The sequence below is a fragment of the Helobdella robusta genome (genome assembly GCF_000326865.2).
Source record: "Helobdella robusta unplaced genomic scaffold HELROscaffold_4, whole genome shotgun sequence".
In the NCBI taxonomy this organism is placed as follows: Eukaryota; Metazoa; Annelida; class Clitellata; order Rhynchobdellida; family Glossiphoniidae; genus Helobdella; species Helobdella robusta.
In genome coordinates, this window is record NW_008704902.1 from 1,095,716 (window position 1) to 1,116,373 (window position 20,658).

General features: G+C 34.2%; 2 protein-coding genes across 2 annotated transcripts; both read right to left on the bottom strand.

The window, feature by feature from the left end:
* Nucleotides 1-489: 489 nt before the first annotated feature.
* On the bottom strand, nucleotides 490-15,506 carry HELRODRAFT_162123 (hypothetical protein; the record flags this gene model as incomplete). The annotated part of the gene is made up of 36 exons (XM_009024418.1): nucleotides 490-568; nucleotides 782-987; nucleotides 1,285-1,445; nucleotides 1,720-1,897; nucleotides 2,117-2,215; nucleotides 2,354-2,592; nucleotides 2,858-2,925; nucleotides 3,155-3,243; nucleotides 3,431-3,594; nucleotides 3,686-3,845; nucleotides 4,035-4,145; nucleotides 4,458-4,570; nucleotides 4,945-5,193; nucleotides 5,403-5,539; nucleotides 5,780-6,048; nucleotides 6,176-6,393; nucleotides 6,708-7,086; nucleotides 7,165-7,266; nucleotides 7,751-8,001; nucleotides 8,197-8,450; nucleotides 8,931-9,153; nucleotides 9,305-9,367; nucleotides 9,506-9,570; nucleotides 9,778-10,034; nucleotides 10,589-10,842; nucleotides 11,133-11,265; nucleotides 11,415-11,531; nucleotides 11,914-12,134; nucleotides 12,407-12,650; nucleotides 12,959-13,147; nucleotides 13,532-13,761; nucleotides 13,934-14,156; nucleotides 14,437-14,625; nucleotides 14,748-14,890; nucleotides 15,097-15,164; nucleotides 15,490-15,506. 36 exons carry the CDS (start codon nucleotides 15,504-15,506, stop codon nucleotides 490-492), a joined length of 6,162 nt encoding a protein of 2,053 aa, XP_009022666.1.
* A 441-nt stretch (nucleotides 15,507-15,947) lies between these two features.
* HELRODRAFT_162124 (hypothetical protein) lies at nucleotides 15,948-19,532 on the bottom strand (the record flags this gene model as incomplete). Its single annotated transcript, XM_009024419.1, has 7 exons — nucleotides 15,948-16,226; nucleotides 16,404-16,555; nucleotides 17,111-17,339; nucleotides 17,663-17,826; nucleotides 17,963-18,155; nucleotides 18,258-18,498; nucleotides 18,937-19,532. 7 exons carry the CDS (start codon nucleotides 19,530-19,532, stop codon nucleotides 15,948-15,950), a joined length of 1,854 nt encoding a protein of 617 aa, XP_009022667.1.
* Nucleotides 19,533-20,658: the final 1,126 nt, after the last annotated feature.

Genomic DNA, 20,658 nt, shown 5'->3' on the forward strand with positions numbered 1-20,658 from the left:
TTTTTTTAATTGGGACAATTAATATTTTATATTTTTTAATTTATGAACTGCAAAACTTTTTTCCAGAAAAATGTTACAAAATATAATGTCTGTAAATCTCGTTCAAATATATATTCATCATAAAATTAATACAATTCTATTTTCTAAAAATTTCGAAAATAATATTAACAAGAATGCAAAAGTATCACATAAACTGACAATAATGAAGGTTCAAGTAACATAGATGTATCAACCTCCCCATAACTTATAAATTAACATTAAATTTATAAATAACATCAAAATGAATATTCAACTGAGAGATTATTATCCTTGCAAATAACTCATCCAGCATTTGTTAGGGCAATAAAAATAAAGTTTAGCCAGTTTTTTATATGATATTCTTTCTCGTAAAAATTTAATTTATTAATCATTCATTTTTTGTATATCTCCTAACTTGGGTGTCATTCATTCTTTGTAAGTTTTACTTTATTCCAGTTCCAGTTTGTTACTTCATTTTACGTCGTTCTCGTTCATCTGTTCAAAATCTGTCAAGAAGAACTCTTTCACTGGTTCGTCTGGTGTTATGAAACTGCAAACGTATCAGAATGTATGTTGCTTCATCGATCACAAATTTATGTTATTTCTTCAAACATTATTATAGATAATATATAAAACCATTTTGCTTCTACTTTTGTGGCGCCATTGCTTCTAGGAAAGTTTATATAATGGAAAGAAAAAAGGAATGGAGCAATGAAAATATAAAACGACATGAACAGACGTAACTAGAAAGCAGCCAGCCAACCATGAGCAGTGGAACTTGAAGACATTGATGATGTGGTTTGCTAGGACGACAATGGATATGCTATCCACAAACCATCCACTGTTACTCCGTGGCGATACTGCTGATGATGTTGGCGACGATGATGAAGGCGGGGTTACATTCATTCTGCCCACGTGAATCTTCTCCACCCTCTCAATGTCCACCGCTTCGATCACAAAAACATCCAACTGAATGTTAACAACATGACGTCAAATCATCAAAAAGTGACGTCATTGCAGTGTGATTAGCTGTGCAGAATCAGCGCAAGTTTGCCCTTAGTCGGCAGGAATGGTCGGAAAAAATGACTAAATTGTAAAATGGAAAACATGTTTGATAGGCAGTGTGTCGTTTGATTTTAGCAAGGATGTTAGGTTAATATATAGTTATTGACATTTATTGTGACATCAAAAAGTGACGTCATTGCAATGTGATTAGCTGTGCAGAATGATGATGGTTGATTTTTTTTCTTTGATTATCATTATCACCTGGCCGTCCCTAAAGTTTTTATCCGGAAATTCGCCATAATTTTCGAGAAGCTTTCTTCTTCCTGTGCTGCCTCTTGTGCCAAATATTTCCAAGAAGATGACGTCATCTGTGCCGGAATTCGGTGATGGACCGGTTTGAACTTGTACACCGTATGAGAGCACTATGTGTATGTGTTTATGTGCACACGTTGCGAGTGTATTTCAAGTTTGTTTATTTATTTAACATGTTTATGAATTGTTTATTTACATGTACACGTACGGAGACGTATGTACGTTCACAATACAATACAATACAAACTGTCTTATCGAGTGAGAAGTTCATAAAGTTTATTTCATAGAACACTCGCAAACCTTATTCAACTTAACAGAAAGGAGCTCCGAAAAAATGGTGAGGTATTTAAGCAAAAAAATTATTAATTGAGGATTTCAATTAACCGGGTAACGGTTTCCTTGAAGACAGTTCTATGAGGTGAGTTTCGCAGATGTTGTGCAAGTATGCAGCGTGTGTGAGGCAGGGCACCTCCTTCCAACCATCGCTCTGTTCGTTCCTCTGCATGAATGCATCCATGTGGAATGCGTAACTCAGGTGTTTCGTGTCGTTCCTTATTATTATCTTTAAGTGTCACAATGATGATGATGTCACGATGATGAGAATGATGATGCCACGGTGATGATGACGGTACTGATAATGTTAACGATGACGATGTCAAAAATGAGAATGCTAAAAATCATGGCTATGCTCATGTAATTTTAAGATGTTGATTAGAATTAATTACAAAGTTCATAACACAAAGCATGATGATGATAACGATGTTAATAAAACGAAACTCACATCTTCGATGTAGCAATGAACCTTGTCATTCAACTTCTCTGGAAATCCCAACCTCAACTTATAAAAGTCACCCACGCTTGCGAAGAACCACTCCTTAAACTGGGGTTGGAAATCAAAAGAAATATGAAACAATCGCGCTCACTTATTTGGATAATTGATTTTGATAAATCCAATATTGAATTCACATAAAAAACAGAATAAAAACTTAAACAAAAATGTAAATAAAGAAGATGTTACTTTGAATTTTTTGATGTAAAACATGACGTCACTATCTCGTTCATCCTTCTTCAGCTGCATATCGACAGCTGTTACTTCCATTTCTTCAGTCCATCCGTTGCTGCCGTAAAGAACCAGCAACAAATCGTTGATGAGCATTTGCTCAGGTCTGCTCGTTGACGTTGTTGTCGTGATGTTGCTAGGCAGTTGTTTTGTTGCGTGCCTGTTCATCTTGTTGTATACGTAGAAGGACCATTCGTCTAAAGTTATGACGATGAGTATGATTGTGGTGACGATGATGATAATAATGATGATAGTGACGATGATAATTGTAATGATGATAATAATAATTTAACAGCATATTGGCTGTCTTCTGCATTGCTACGGATATGCAACTTTCTTGTTGCCAATAAATTGAGTGAAAGTTGGTGAGGTGAGAAATGGTGCATAATGATGAACTGTATAGCGTTTGTGAGAGAGACATGGAGATGAGTGTCCAGGAGCAATAAATCAACAAACACGAACCTGCCTTGAAGTTTTCAACGCTGAACGATCTCTCGTACTTTTTAGTTTTACCTTCGCCATCTATGAGGCTATACACAAAGTTATATTTTTTTGAAAAATTATGTCCTAATATAAAGTATTATTAATGTATATGTTAACATAACATCATCGTTGCCATCATCTTCTAAATTACAATCACATCATCATCATCATCACAGCCACATCATCATCGTCGTCGCTTCATACTTATTACAATGCAGCACAATTTCATTATCTCCATTTGGATCCTCCCAGCCAATAGAGAGAGATTTCACAAACCACCTGCATTCTGGTTGGTCAAAATCGTGACCAATAACAACATCGGTTATATTTTTTAGGTCTACCGCCTCCACTTCAAAGGTTTGGACCTATAAAATTTGTTGCAGAACAATAAAAAGATGAATAACTTAATTATTAAAATTACGTATAACGAAAATAAAAAAAATATTATTTACAGTCTATGTTATTAGGATGATAATATCAAAAAACATTGTTCAATAAAAATTTTTTTTATTTCATTTGCTATCATAACAGCTGACCAAACAACATCCTAACTTTTCCAGCTTCAAAGAGGTGACTCTGGTTCTTAAAGTCAATCAATCGCCTCCAGCCTGTATCGCCCCGCCCACCAATTAACATAATGTATGCAAAACATCTTGAGGTTACGTGCATCGGTACAATAAACTGAGATGTGTGTACTTTAACGGTGTACAGTAGTACTGCGAGAGGAACCATCATCGTCGTCATCGTCATTGTAATCATCACCGTTATTCATCATTATCGTCATCATAAACAACAAGCAACAATCACCTGGAAGTCGAGTGATGATGTCATTATCAGACGATTGCTGGTTGGTCAAACATTCTGATAAGGATGACTCCACCCATCCATCGAACCAATCATTGCGTATCATTCGGTCGTTCACCTCAAACATGAACGATGATTGGCTTGCTGGCTGGTATATTGTCACCTTGGTGATGATAGTTTTATAACTAAGATTCAAACAATATTACAACCATCATCATTGAATAAAAAATCTGTTATGATAATCATCATTGTAGTCAGCAGAGTTACTTAACATGATCAACAACATTATTAATGATATCACAAGTTTCATCATCATCTTATCACAAATCTCATCCTCATGTTCATTACTGACAGTTCCAATCAGCCAGTTTTCACACGTCCTCTCATCTTCATCATCATCATCTTCATCGATTCCTATTCTAATTTTGTACGGGTTGCCTAATTTCGTGTTTTCCGTTGTAACCTTGTTGATTCAATTGTTAATCATTCCATCATAATAATGAGTCAGTAGTACCATCACCACATACATTTTTGTTATCATCGTCTTCATCACTATCATATTTTATTTCAATAACACTATCTTAATTATTTAGTCGTCAATGTATAATAGTCGCAGTTATATTTTCCTTATCAATACAATCATTTTATCATTAACATCAGCTTTGTCATCATTATTGTAAATAATAAAATTTCCACGTGCCATGTGTGATGTTGAAACCTCTGAAAATTAACTGAAAGATGTTAACTTATTATTATCATCGTCATTACTACAGACTTCAAACAGCAACTCTTGGCCTTGCATGAAAAGATGACTCCTCCCCGTCAACATCTTCATCCTCATCACTTCACTCACTCCATCATCACCGTACACCACTAACGCCAAACTGCCTAGTGGTGATAATGATCATCACTATTGGTAGTGACGTTAAGGGTGATGATGACGACAAAAATGATGATGATGGTGATGGCTGTGATGGTGAAATCGGGAAAACCACCGTGATTGGTTAAGACAACAATGATGATTACGTGATGATGATTGCTTGTTGATTATTTAATGATGACAATGATAATAATAATAATGATGATGATTATCCAATGAAAATTATGCATTTGAAATAGCATTAACAAATATGTCCCCATTTTAATCATTAACGCCATCAAAACCTCTTAATCCCTGTGATTAATCACTGTGATTATTGAAATTTGAATTAACGTCATTATCATCTACATCATCGCGGTCGTCATGAACCGCGCCATCCAACCTTTTAATGGCTCAGGATGTACTTTGTAGCTAGGATGCTGTCGGAATGAGGCTGGTTTCCTGAAAAATTCATCAACGAAAATGGCGTTGTTGTTGTTATTGTTATTATTGTTGTTGTTTTTGTTGTTACTGTTGTTGTTCGTATTTGTTGCATCGTTATCGTTAGAATCATCGTCATCGTCGTCGTCGTCATCGTCAGCAAATTTCCCCGCCCGGATAGTTACTTTCCATGTTTCTTTCGGGTTTGCAGCTAGTTAGAACAATTCGTTATTTACTACTTCTTACCGAATTAAAACTATTGAAAATATATAATTAATTAAACGAAAGAAATAGTATCAATAAATAATGATAATTATTAAAATAAATTTACAGAATCTAAATTAATCTAAAAAAATTTGAAATAAATTAATAAAAAACGGTAGGAATACTCATCACATCCAGCGATGACACCATCCTCACCTTTGGAAGGTTCTGTGACGTCATCCCTTTCCCCCGGGTACAACATCTTGCATTGAGACTTTCCAGGAGAGGGTGGAGACGAGGAAGATGATGAGGAAGATGGTGAGGAAGATGAAGAGGGGACTACGCTGATGAAACTGAAAAATGTAGTCAGAAAAATGTTGAGTGTAAAATTTTTGACCTAATATTTTTCACGAAAATAATTTTTTAATTTTGCTTTAAAAACATATAATATTAATACTGTTACAGAAAATAACCATAAATTTAAAAAAAACTAGTAAAAAACTGTTAAATAAGAGATAATATCTATAAACTTTTGTAAAAGTGAATATTCAATTTGGTAAAAACAAATTTTGAAACGAAGTAACAGCGCTCACTCATTGCACTTGAAATAAACGCTGTAACTCTTTTTGGCAGACGTTGATGTTGTTGATGATGATGTTGCTGATGACGTTGTTGATGATGATGATGACGAGAAGGACGATGAGGAATATGAGTAAGTGACGATAACATGGTTAACGAAAATTTTTAAATCATCATCCTCATCATCGTCTTCATCACCGTTGTCATTATTTTTAAAGTGGAAACCGATGAGTAGGGATTGCAAGGCAGAAAGGTGGACTGCTTTTATATCCAACGTTTCCATCTGGAATTAAATTATTAATATTTTTAAAAGTATTTAAAGATTTTTAAATTTTCAACTTCAAAGACTTATGATATAGAAAAGTCTAACAAAATGACAATAGTTTCAAATTTAAAAAAAATCAACGAACGATTTCTTTGTCGGCGTCTTTATTTTTATCACCATCATCCTTGATGTCATTATCATCATAGCGATTAACCCTCTTCATCATTGTCGTCATCTTCTTCGTCCTCATCCCAGAATCACTTTTACTTCCGTACAAATTTGCATCCATCATTATGGGTTTTCCCAACTTTTTATGTTTCAGTTTCGATTTGGTGATGAAGACTTTGATGTGGTAGGTGATAACTGTTGCAAAAATATTTTGTGATACAAATTATTACTGTTTTTTATTAAATACACTCAGATTAGCAAAGAAAACATTCATTACATTAAATACATCATTAAATTTATAACATTAATTAGATTAATTAAATTAGCTACGTTGACATGATTGCCAGCGTTGTATTTTTTGAAATTAATAACCTTAAATTCACTATAAAATCTAAATTTAAATCAATTAAAATACTTAAATAGTACTTTCTCAATGTCAAAAAATAAAATAACTCAAAGTAAATAAATACCCATTTTTAAAAATGTTTACAATTTTAACGATAAATTACTTGGGTCTCTCATTAACATTGTCTCTTCTATAAGAACACATTCGTCCTTTATGTTAATGTCTTTAAAAACTTTACTGTAACCATCGTTGTTATTGTTGTTGTTATTGTTGTTGTTGTTATTGTTGTTGTTATCATTATCACTAATGTTAATTTCAGTGAGGTTGATACCAGAAGTTGATGTTTTTACAGGCAACTCCATCCATCCATCTTTGCCGTCATCATTGTCGTTGTCATCATCATTATTGTCATCAATGTCATCATTATTACTTTTTGTTTTGTTTTTATTATTGTTATTTATTTTTCTCTCATTGGATACATCATAGATATCATTTTTTGAGAACTCGAATGTGGTCTCGTTAAATTTGTGCTTCAAAATAACCTGCGATGAAACCAAATTTATTATTCTTTGCATTATTTTATCGTCCAACTTAAAAAAATTCAACATTAAAAAACCGACCTTTTTAAGTTTGATAGTTTTGTAACAATTAAGATTTCGTGAAACAAACTGCACACCTATCCTCAGTTTGTGAAAGTTCCGGAAGAACTCCTTGAAGGTCACCTTAATCATCAAGCATTATGACGAAATTAATAATAATATTATTATGACGTAATAATATTAGTAGGACGTAATTGGTAATAATATTATTGTTAATTAATAATTAATAAGATACTACATAATTATGCTATTATTATAAAAATATTTATTTTAAAGTTATAACAAGTATTCCCTCAAATTTGTAGACAAAAATCATTAATGAAAAAAATTAATAGTGGCAATAATAGAAATGGCAATAATAATAATAATAATAATAATAATAATAACTAAGGTTGCACCGGAAAGTACTTTTTGATATCCGGTCGGAGCCGATTATTGACGTATAAATTGCGCGTTTTACTCTGCAACATGTATACACCAAAAACTGTTAAAATTATTATTGTTTAACCTCTGAAGTTATAAAACTGAAATATTTACAAACACACGGCCGGATAGTGAACAATGGCCGAATATTCTCCGGCGTAACCCTAAATCCAAACAGACCAACCTTGAACTTGGCGACAGGTCCAAGCCCCCAACCAGACGTAGGCGACCTGACCTTGCATTCATTCAACGACAGATGAACTTTCTCTCCATCATTGTTGTATATTACCGCTGTTTTATAACATGTTTGAATCATTTTTTTCACAGTGACATCATCGTCGTCGTCGGCACTTTTATTATTATTGTTATTATTATTATTATTATTATTAAAGACAAGATTTTTATTTCTGAACAGTAGATATAAATTCCATTCACCTGGAAAAAGTAAGGAAAATATTTTTAATTTTTATTTTTAGTTTGAAAATTAAGCAAATATACACATGTATAATACTTTTATAGTCACATTAAAAACTTTCATACTTGTGCAAATTGATAAATCATGTTGTTAGTATGAAAATAGATGAATTTATTGCATGAAAAAATATTTTATTCCAAATTCAACGTCTGAACCTAACAAATGCTGCTTGGACTCCTTAGTGGCTGGTGCTTCAATCAAAGGTTTGACGTCATCATCATTTTTATCATTTTCATCGAGTCTTTCGTCATTTTCTTGCTCGTCAACAGTATCAGAATCATCATTTTCAACATCCTCGTTTTTATCACTGCTACCATCGACTTTATTATCGTTATCGTTATTGTCTTCATGTAGTTTATTAATATCTTCATCAGATGATATTTTTTCATCATTGCTTCTTTCTGAAACTCTGAAATAGTAATAAACATTATCATAAATAATACAATTGTTATCGTATCCTTACTAAAACGTTTTTACTCAAATTTTATATTTTTGCATTTCTACTTTTTTTTATCAAATATTTCTAAATTCTACTCGAAATGGCCACAAATTATTCAACTTTACTCTATAATTCGAATCAATTGAGGCTCTTCCATTACATTTCTTCCAAAGCTCAGTCCATTCTTTCACATCCCTTACACACCATACTTGATGAAACTCTGAAATATCAATACAAACAATTCCACTTGAAGCAAAACTCCCCCTTGGCCATATTAAATTGCCATTTTTCATTACTTACGTCAGCTTTTTGAAACGACCGCCAACATTTGTAAGGATCAAGACTTGATAAAAATTAACAACTTTTCTTAAAAAATATGAATTTCATCATACTATTTCTTTAAATTTTTATATTTTTTCTGAGGTTAAAAATTACAAAAAAATGTGTAACCCGGACAAGTTCTTTTGCAACATAAATTCTTCTGGTAGTTGTTTTTGCAGTTGTGGCTGTTGTTGGTGCAAAGATTGATGTAGTTGTTGAAGTTGTTGTTGTTTTAGTTGATCAGACATTGTTCTCTCCAGGTCGTGAAGAAGGATTGGCGGATTGTTTGCAACTTTTAAACGTTTTCTCTCTTTATGCACTGGAATTCTAGACGCGCGATTCGTCTTGTGAGCTGTCAAATGAAAATATTGTTTTAAATAACAATACACAAAACTAATTAGATCTTTGTATCAGAATTTAAATGTTAAACAATCGTCAATGAGAGATAAAAAATTGAAATGAACAGCCAGTAACAAAAGAAATATCATGGTGATTCAACCAACCTAACTTAAAAACTGGTTGTTTTGGCTTGTTGGATGGATTCCTAATGTAAGGACTTGCCCCATCTGTTGGTTAGTCATTTAATGATACACACAAATGTAGGAAATAATGAATATTTTGTGAAGATTTGGAGATCAAAATTATAACATAAATGGTTTGTTTTGAAAAATTTAAAAAATATAATGAAAATCATCGTCTGTTACTGGATTTGAAGGGTTTGAGAACTTTTTCAATCTTCATTCTACGCTTGTTTTTGACGTGGAAGCATCTGGTTTTGAAATTTATTTCCAGATCAATGAGAAAATTATTGTGTCACAACAATAAAATTATTTCAACTTATTATATTTAAATAAATTCTTTGAATAAGTTGAAATTCGGTTTACATAATGCAAATTAACATTTTTTGTCATTAATCCAGTAAACGCATTATAAATTAAAAGTTCAATCGAAAAGAAATTAAAAATTCAACAAAAACTTGTTGCAAGGGAACATCACTATTTCCTCGTTTTCATCATCAGCCTTCTTGCGAACATCATCATCGTCGTCGTCGTCATCATCTTTGTTGCACTTGTACGTAACAACAATCTTATTACAACACCATCGATACTTATCATCATCTTCATCACCATCATCGTTCCCATTGTCAGAATGTTCCTCTTCGTTGAATTCACAGGTCACCACACACCTCATTAAAGTTCCCAGATGGACCGATTCAATTCGAAACTCGTCTCTCTTTAAAAAAAAATTGATGACGATCATTAAAATAACAGAACAACAAAAAAAAAATGAATAAGAAAAAATTTATTTCGATCAGTCGCAGTATAAATTTAATTCTATTATTTCTATATACAATTATACAATGAATAATGAATCACAACTGATTTAATCTACAGTGGTTTGCTTAAATCTTCATACTTCAACAATTAGAGTCGCTTAATAAATGACATGAAAAAACCTGTTTAAAAAATTGAACGCGGTGATTGCTTGTTTGTCGTTATGTTCCTAACTTTTTTCTAAACACAATTGTTGACTGAATTGGTTTGTTAAAAAACTGACTGAGAACTATAGCAAAAACTTTTGTTGATTGTATTTCACTTTTTTACAAGATAGAAAACGCTTTTTAGTTTTAGTTAAGATGCTCCAAGTAAACTGCCTTGCAACTTCTCTATTCATTCAGCAGCGCAAAAACGATGCACTTTCATTAGTGGAACAACAACACCGATTATTATTTGGTAATGCGAGTTGAAATTTAATAAAAATTATAACAACCGTTATTTTGAACCAACCTGGCCCATAACAAACTTGACCCAGTTATTTGATTTGAACAACAACCTCCTCCCTGAATCTCCGTGCTCTCCAAACATGTTGATGTAAACATTTATCAGCTTTTTGTGGGATTTTGAGTTGCTGATGTTTGTGTTGTTGTTGATGTAATTTTTAATGTAGTTATCTATGCTGTTGTTGTTGTTGCTGTTGATGTCGTTTATATATTCGCTGTGCTTGCAACCGCCTGTATACGTCTCAACCAAATAACTGGTCACTAGGTTGGAACGATGTGATATCAACAAGCATCTTATTAAACATTTGTCGTGTTGGTTTGGTACTATAAGAAATGTTATATATTAATGTCAGAGTTGTTAACATCATCATCATCTCATCGTCATCTTTGTCACCAATATCATCGTAATAATTGTCATCATCAAATAGCATTAAACAAGACAATTTACTACCACCATCATCACTAATTGTAATATACAGAACCATCTATCCACCACCACATCACCACCACCACCACATCATCATCATCATCATCATCATCACCACCACCACCTGGCAGTGTGTTGCCTAGCAGCCTGACAACAGGCATCTCCCTGACGATGTCGCAATCATCTTCCCGTCGCGACAGCCAACGATCGAAGCGGAACTTCAACGTCTTCAATGTCGACATGTTCCTCAGCTGCAGCTGAAAATTTTAATTTTCATTTAGCAAAAAAATTCAAATTTTTTTTTTACTTAACATTTATCACCATTACACGTTTATTATTGAAATACGCTATCACAATTTTTGTAGCTATCATCATCGTCGTCGTCATCACCATCATCCTCATCAACCAGCATTGTCCCCATAAGTACCATGTTAACTTTCCACCTGGCCTGAAGACCCACCCCCTGTGTGATCAGCTCCAACCTGACTTTGAACAACTCACCTGTGCTTCTTGGGACCTGAATCTGATTGGTGTCAAGTTATCATGGATAGATGCATGGATGGGTGAATGGGTGCATGAATGCATGGATAAAAAAGTAAATAAATGAACGAACAAATGGATGAAAGGACGAATGAACGAACAGACGGAGGGATGAACAGCAGATGAACAGCAGTTTGCAAAAATAAATTTAGAATTTAGTATATTCTGAAGTCTATCAAAAAAAAAACTATGACGTACAATAGCGGAATATAAATTTTGAAAACAATGCTGGAACGTTTGTTGATATCATTTCGAAAGTTATGATTGCATTTTTGCGTGAGTGTGATACATAATACAAATGAGAGCCTGTTGTTATCAGAGTATTTGATATCTTGAAAAACTATCATCATCGACTCTACTCTCACCTTGAACTCATCAACATTTCCGCTACTGAACAAATCTCTGGTGCCATCCATTCTTCGAACACTCGCCAAATTTCTTCCACCAGGATCCCCTCTGGCACTGCCCGGATTGTTGCCCCCCAGAATGATAGGACCGTAGTAACCATCATCGCCGTAAAGGTGCAACATGACGTCAGCGTCCTGCAGGCTGCATGATGTCGTCAGCGATACAATCCAGTCCTCTTCTGCAGGGATATTTAATATATGAACGAATGAGCGAGTGAATAAATGAGCAAAGGAACGAAAGGATGAATTAAGAAAAAAAGAAAATACGTATTAATGAATGATGACCAAACGAATGAATGAATGAATAAAAACAGATGTTTAAGTAAAACATAAATAAAACAACGTGTGAATTAATTAATTAATTAATGGATTGAATGACTTTTTTTTATAAATGAACATTTTAATTGAAGAGGTCTTGTTAACTCAAACAACAGTCTAAAGATTAAAATACTTTTGTTTCTGGCTGTTGGCACGAACAAATCATCATCTTCATCGTCGTCATCACTACCAGCTCGGTGATCATTGTTGTCGTTATCATCACCATTATAACGACCAACATCATTGTCGCGAATATTGTCATCATTGTTGTCATCATCATCGATCTTATCATTGAAGAACTGGATGTTGAGAGGGACGAACATTCCCTGTGGCGTTAAATAGTACAGTGCGTTTGTGACTGCTGGCTGGCCCATTAACTGTTTGTTGTCATTGTTGTTGTTGTTGTATTTGTTGCTAATGTAGTGGGGCGATGCAGGCGGTGTAACAAAAGCAGTGTTTAGTTGTTGTTGGTCTTGTCGTTCATGAGGCTGTTTATAACGCTTCTGAGATTTTGCGTTTCTATTTTTTCGATTATCTGTTAGCGTACAAGAAAGAAAGCTTTGTAATAATGAAGAACAAAACGTAATTTTTGATAAAAAAAACAGCAAGTAGAAAAAAGAAACCAACAAAAAGCGTTAAAAACAAGACAGACTGCAAGCATCAACCCACTATTGAAACGAACGACTTGAGGATAGAATCTGCAGGTTCTGTCACATTCTGCAGCATCAACCTTCAGCCTCATCAATCCCAAATTTCCGGAACTAGTGACCGCCACAAAGTGACCAGGATGTAACATGGATTCCAACATGATGCAACCACATGTGCTGTAACGTGGGTGAAGTTTGAAACAACTTCCCACGTCGTCCTTGCCGCCCTTCGTCAACAAATTTAAAATAATTATAAATAATTATAAATAAATTAAAAATAATTAAATCATTTATTTAATTTTTCAATCATGTCTTCATCCGTTCAATCATAAGCTCACGTCCAAATGTTTCATTGTCGAAAAAACAAGTAACAAGATGGGATTTCTCTAAAGATTTCTAATTTTTAATGTAATCAAATTCTATAATCTTAGAGTTGAAAATATTTTTATTATTTTCATGTAACAAAACTTAAAATATATTTATTAGCAACACTTGAAACATTCAATAACGTCAAAAAACGCAATACACGACATGCAGGCACACAAATGCATCATGCTGTACATTTGTTAACACAGCAGACTATGAATTGCACTTCCTCCAGTGAAACTTACGAGAGCATCGACAGATCTGGCCGCAGACGCCGACAGGAACATTCCAGAATGCCTCTTGCTCTCCAGCTGGTAGATGTGCTTCTCAACTTTGTGAGCTATCCAGACCGATACATTCTCGTTGTTGTTGTCGTCGTTTGATGTCGTGGCTGAGTTGTTATTTGTGTAATGCTGCAATGGTTGCGTTGTTGCAAGAGTTGTTAGTGCGCCAATGTTTTTATGATGTTGTGTTGCTAAGTGTTTTTGTAGTTGTTGAGTTGTGGCTTTGTTGTGCTTAGCATCATGAGTGTGTTTGTAAGCCCTCTTCAAAGATATCTCAAAGGTTCTTTTGTTGTTTGTATGTTTGTATGTTTGTTGTTTTTTATTTCAATAAAATTATCTGTAAAAATGTTTCCCCACACTTACGCTGCAGCTTGTTGTCTTTGATGAAAGTGGTGTTGTGGAAATGTTGTAGCTGGAAAGGTGACTGCTGCTGCTGTTGTCGTAGCTGTTGTTGACGATGCAGTTGTTGTGGATGTTGTTTGAATTGGTTATTTTTGAGCGCGGTGACTTTCATAGAAGTCTGAACAGCAAGGCATTGAACGATGGACGAATGGAATATGATGTGGTTGCCGTCTTTAAACGTTCCCTGCCACGTGCGTTGTGTGTGTGTGAGAGAGTGAGAAAGTGTGTGTGTGGGTGGTGTGTGTGTGTGTGTGTGTGTGAAACAATTTGCAACAAAAAAAAACAATATTTAACATGTGTTGCTTGTGTACGAATTGTGTACGAATTGTTTATGGAACGGAATCTTACAGAAGATGGTCGCTTTAAACATGACATTTTAGAACGTGTATTGTGTATTTATGTAGCGGCAAAACATTTAACTAATCATCAACAGTAAAAGCAAAAGAAATACTTTGTACACCAACTTTCAACTCGATCCAGAACTTGGAACACTCATCAACAACAGTGGATTGGAAACATCGTCCGTGACCTTCAAGAGCCAGATAATGACCAGGGTTGAACGCAGATTCCAAAACTATGGAACGATCAAATTGTGGTCGCACTAAAAAGTCCTCCGCACTCTGCTTGCCGTCCATGTTGTCTATGATGATCGTCTGCGGTGTCCATGTGATGATGATTATGATGATGATGATAACGATTCAGCTGTTTTTATTAACGAATGTGACTGTATGATAACGATCACGATGACGTTGCACATACATGAAAATACACCCACTTCTTTGTCATTGTTATCGTCATAATCACCGGCTCTACTCGATTTTGATTGGTCGATTGTGAGCATCATATTATTAAAGGTTGACCTGAATGACCGAACCGCGTGACCTTCACCTTCCTTATTTATGACCTTGAAAACGATTTCTGGGCAATGAAACGTTTTGTTTTTAGATTAACTTTTCACAATTTCGCAATTTTATTTCAGAAACGTGCATTTTTTGTAACTTTCAATTTTTCAGCGAGAAGAATAATTTTCAAACTACTTAGTCGTAAGCATCGATGTAACAAATAACAAACAGAAACCCGCGTCACTAGAGCCAAGGCTGCCGTCATCACCGACGTGTACATACCTGCGCGTACTACAAGCGTACAAACAGACGTACATTTCATTTTGCAATTTCCAAGATTCACTTTCAAACTGTTTTTTGGTGTATAATATCGTTGTTATTTTCATAATTAGTGAATAAAGAAATAAATTAATAAATTAATTAATTAATTAACTAACTAACAATTAATTAGTTAATTAATAATTTTATTATGAAAGTAAATAATGAGTGAATATATTGATAGTAATATGGAATATAGCAATACGAACAGGCAAATTTTGAACTCATATAACTATAAGCTAATATACTATAAAAAAAAGTGTGTGTGTGTGTGTGAGCGTGTGTGCATGTGTTTGAGTGCATGATTTGATTTTACTTTTTATTTAATAATAATAATAATAATAATAACAATAGTACCATTTTTTGTTGTACATGTTCATCCAGCCTACCACCACCTGGCTTCAATTCTTTGATAGCATTCGTCTTCAGCCAACTTTTAAAAAAATGTTGCTAACTAATGTTATTTATACTTTTAATCTGATGAATAAACACGTATGTCATGTGTATGTGTATGTGTGGTTATGAATGTGTATATGTGTATGTGTGTGTGTGTGTTTGTGTGTGTTGTACATAGATATAAACATTTGAGTGCGAGTTGAGTACATATACATATGTGCATGTAAATGGTAAAAGTATTAACAATTACAACATCAAATAAATTGCACCAATCAGTTTAACCATTTATTTTTTCAAAAAGTTAACTCACCAATTGGATAATGGAAAAGAAATTCACTCATTCATTCAGTTGTTCGATCCAATAAACACTAATAATAAAGGCATGCAGAAGAATAAGTAAAAATAATAACAACAATAAACTACTCGTAACATCGAAAGATCCACTTCACGACGTGTGGGATGGAGCAGGAAATGACGATTTCATCGAGAAACCAAGATTCATCATTTGATGTTGCTATCTTTTGCTTGTTAGTTGTCGTCTTCTTGTTGTTGCTGTTGTTGTTATACACGTTTTTGTTGTTAGCATTATTTATTTTCTCATCTATGTTGTTGTTTTTGTTGTGGCTGATGTTACCAAGTTTAATCAACATGTTGCGGATGTTGCCCAACATAACTGCCTCAACGTTGAACACCGTTGTCTGGCTCAATAATTTAAAGTTATAATTAATGCGACGTAAAAATAAAATTAACAAATTAATTTAGAAAAATTGATTGATAGTACAATTGTCGAAATAAAATTCCACTTCTACATTTTTATTGTGTTGGTTAACTAAACCATCCATTAAACTGAAAATTTATTTTGCTTCCTCACGCACCATGGCCATGACGAATGGTTTGTCGAGATACGGATGACGTAAAACTCTCCATCCAGTGTCACCACACTCACCAATCATCTTCACCAGCACATCCCTGTTCGTTCCTCCCCTCCATACGTCCCCAGTCGACACGGACAGACGGTAGATGACGACTGAATAATTGGCGATAAAGATCTTCATGACGATAATAACATCACTCAGAAGCTTTAAAAAATATCTGATAGCATCATCATGAAATGTGATTTTGTATCATTTTCGTTTCAACTTTACGTATTTTATAATTTATAATTATTCCTATCATCTATTTATAATCCAAAATGAATATAAAAAATTTTACATTAAATTTTCGAAATAGCATCAGAATTTCATCATTTTTTTCTAAGCAAACGTAAAATTTTTTAAAAACTGCAGTTTCAAACAAAGTTTGTTAGTTTTAAAATATAATAATTTGAGCCGTAAAAATAGAAACAGAACAACACTTTGTTCATAAAAATCCGTGTATCAAAGCAGGAAAAGTCTCTTCATAAACGTTTTTTATAAATCCATTCTTTCCGAAACCGTGCGGTAAACATTTTAAGAAAATGATGCGAGTTTGGAGACAACTAATTATTCTAGATCATCGTTATCACTATTAAAATATTATTATAATCACTACCTTCATCATCACCATTATCATTGTCATCATCATCATCATCATCAATACCTACCCGGCAATACACCGGTCATTTTATGAAGAGCGGGAACTTCCCTGTAGAGCTGCCAGTCATCATCTTGTCTGCTGAGCCAGCGTCTGCAAGGGAAGTGGTACAGCAGCTGCTCCGAATTGTTCAGCCGAACGGTCACTTCATCGCAGTACCATCCCAACTTCATCCCGTCCACACTCTCGTCGATTTCAAGACGAATCTTGAACGGTTCACCGATCGGTCGGTCTCTGAACTGTTGGCATTTGTGTTGACGTTATTTGTTATCGTTGTTTGTGTTGGTGTCATTTGTTGTTGCTGTTTGTTGCTTGTGTTGATGTTAAATGTTGTTTGAATTGATGTTTTTGTTTGAGTGGCTGTCACGTGTTGTCGTTGTATGTGCTGACGTCATTTGTTTTTGTTGTTTGTGTTGATGTCATGTGCTGTAGTTAATGTTTAGGCGCTCAAATCAATTTAGCCACATGTTGTATATAATTCAATAGATATAACATCACAAATTGTTCTTATTAATTCTTTACTCTGCCACACAATTAAGAATTTTGTTGAATCTTTCCTAACTTCAAACACGTCGAGTGAATTTTTTTTGAATTTCTTCTCCTCGAGAGACGACATCAAATCAAACTTCACCGACGTTTTCAGGTCTCCGTAGATTGTAATGGTCAGTTTGTTCAAGTAATCTGCCAATGATAACTCGTTCGTTTTCACGGTTATTCTGTACAAGTCTGAATGGAGAAATAATTAAAATTTCATTCAAAAATAATTTCCATCGGACTAGGACAATTCGTTTTAAAAAAAGTGAAATAAAAAAATGAAACAAATATATTATGTACTGAAACAATTATCGTTGACTGAATAGACCTTTTTCTTTTTCGATGGGATTGGAAGCTTTTTTGAATTGAGATATTTTATTGTTTTGTGGCTCGTTGAAAGGGATCCTTCTGGTCTGTCGGCTGGAATCTTGCGAGAGGTTGGACAGAGATCGCGATAATTTGTCGTTCGGGACAGCTACGAATCTTCCGTCTTTTTGAAACAATTCCGAAATCACTTGGATCTGTTGAATTGTTTGAGGTGTTGTCAACTCGAGGTAGTTACAACAACATTTCATAGCGTCTGTTGATTAAAAGTTCTTTAAAATAAATAAATAAGGGAACACCTTCGTGCCGTCGGAATCGATGATTTTATAAATAGGAAGTTTGAACTTTATGGAAAGATTCCTCAAGAGGTCATTTAGAGTTGAATTCCTTTTGTCCAGCACTACCTGACACTTTTTATTGTTCTCGCTGCCAAACAAGCAGATGGTCACTCTACCGTGGTCATCATGTTGTTGCAGTGGTTGTTGCATCAACTGCTGGTTTGATCTTGTCGATGTCTCACCTGATCTGTTGTAGGTAATACTAAAAGTTATAATGTTATTAAGGTTATTAATGTTATTAACATTATTAATTTTATAAATGTTATGAATGTTAAAAAATGACGATACCCGACGCTCATATACATGGCAAAAACTTCGCGATAGCACATGCACCGCTGGACTCAAATGATGACGATATTGGTGCCAAAATGATCTCAAATTGTTATGTAGCTAATTTTATTTTTAAATGTACTCCAATAATAAGCATACCTACACATTCACTTGCATGCGATGTTGATGGGTGCATTTTTTGGAGGACCACCGTTCGATCAACACTGAAGTTGCATTTGTGCTACTTATCAAGTACAATGAAACGAAACGGCCAAACTAAAATTTTAACGCTGCTGTACAAGTGTTATGTAGACTACAATTTCAAAAAAAAAATTATAAAAAAATTAAACAGCAACGAAACACTGCAGACCTTTTTTCATTGAACCTGTGCAGTTCGTCATTGGACACGAGTTTTTTCAACTCCTTGCTTCCACTCAACCTTCGCTTGTTCGGGTACCACACTCTCCTTTCCATCGTCCTGTTCACGAGGACATTTGACGACGATGACGTTGGTGGTTTGTTTGATGACGTGCACACGTAGTGACCCTCACTCTTCAAATTTTCAAGCGACTGCACTTCATTTCTGCACCTGGGAGTGAAGATTTTCCTCACTCCAAACGGCAATCCTTCAATTTTTTTCGTCAACTCTGATTTTAATGAGTCTATATTGGGGAATGATTTTGTGTTGACAACGATTTTACACGCGCCACTTTTATCATTGTTGTCACTGTAAAAGTGGCAAACCCTGGATTTGTAAGAAGGCTTCGATGGAGGTTTGTGGGTTAAGTTGAAGTTGTTTGAGGTCGATGGTGGTGAATTGACATCGTCGTCGTCGTTGTTGTTGTTGTCTGCTCTGCTAAAGTCGTAGTAACTCTTCTCAGCATTATTGTTGTTTTTATTGTTGCTATTTTGTTTATTTTTGTCATTACTGTTGTAACGATGACTGCCACTTGGTTCGTTTTTCATATCGCTGAAATCTGTGAGGTGTCGTGCGATCTGTCATAAGAGCGTGAGGCCGTGCTGGATCTTACTAACACACGAGCATGATAACCAGCACGGAGAATTATTCATGAATTAGAATTATTAGGTAAATACCTAATAATTCTAATTCTTCACCATTGTTCATTTGGGTTCTATGTAAATATAAACACTGTCACAAATAAAAAAATTGTAGAACTAAAATAGATATCAGTGTAATGCAGGCAAATATTTTAAATCAGCAATATGGAAATGTTTCCATCATTGTTGTTGAACGTTTGTACAAATATTGTATATATATATATATATATATATATATATATATATATATACATATGTATATAGTTTCCAAGACATAGAGACGCGTCTATATAGTGCATGGGGATTCATAAACATACATGCACCGTCTATTGATTTTGATGTGGTAACTTATTGTTTAAAAAAGTCATTTATAATTCATAAAAAGCTTTTTACTAATTATATCGCACTAACATTAGGGGAATGTTATACCAGGACTGTATAGATATTTGAAACTATGATTTGTAATAGTAACAAATGGACGAAAATGTTGAAGTTGAAATGAAGATTCTACAATACAAAGTCACACTTTTGTACACGTACATTTATACTCGTTATTTAAATTTTGCCGAAAACATCGTATGAAGTTGCCAGGACTAAAAGTCCGCCGTATTTTGTAATCTACACAATTGAAAATAAATATCCTAACTGGGAAAAGATCAGAGAAAGCAAGATGAAATAAAATAATATGGAATTATAACAGTTAACGCTTGTTCACATTCCTCCACCACATCTGTTTCCATCATGACCACCGATTAACTTCAATTTTTGTTCTCCTATTTTTTATTTTCTACTCGTTACTGCTTCATAAAATTTCTCATAAAATTTCTCATAACATTCCGACATGTCCGCTAATAATCCGTCAAGCACACACATTATAGTTGTTGTTGCATTATGACGCATGTATGTCCGTAAATGGATGTCATCATATCAACAAAGTAGAAATATTTTGCTGCTTGCGCGCGTGTGGTAGTATGGGCAAATGAGTGTCTGTGGTGTGCAAATGCGTGTGTATTTGTGTACAGAAAAGTAGTAT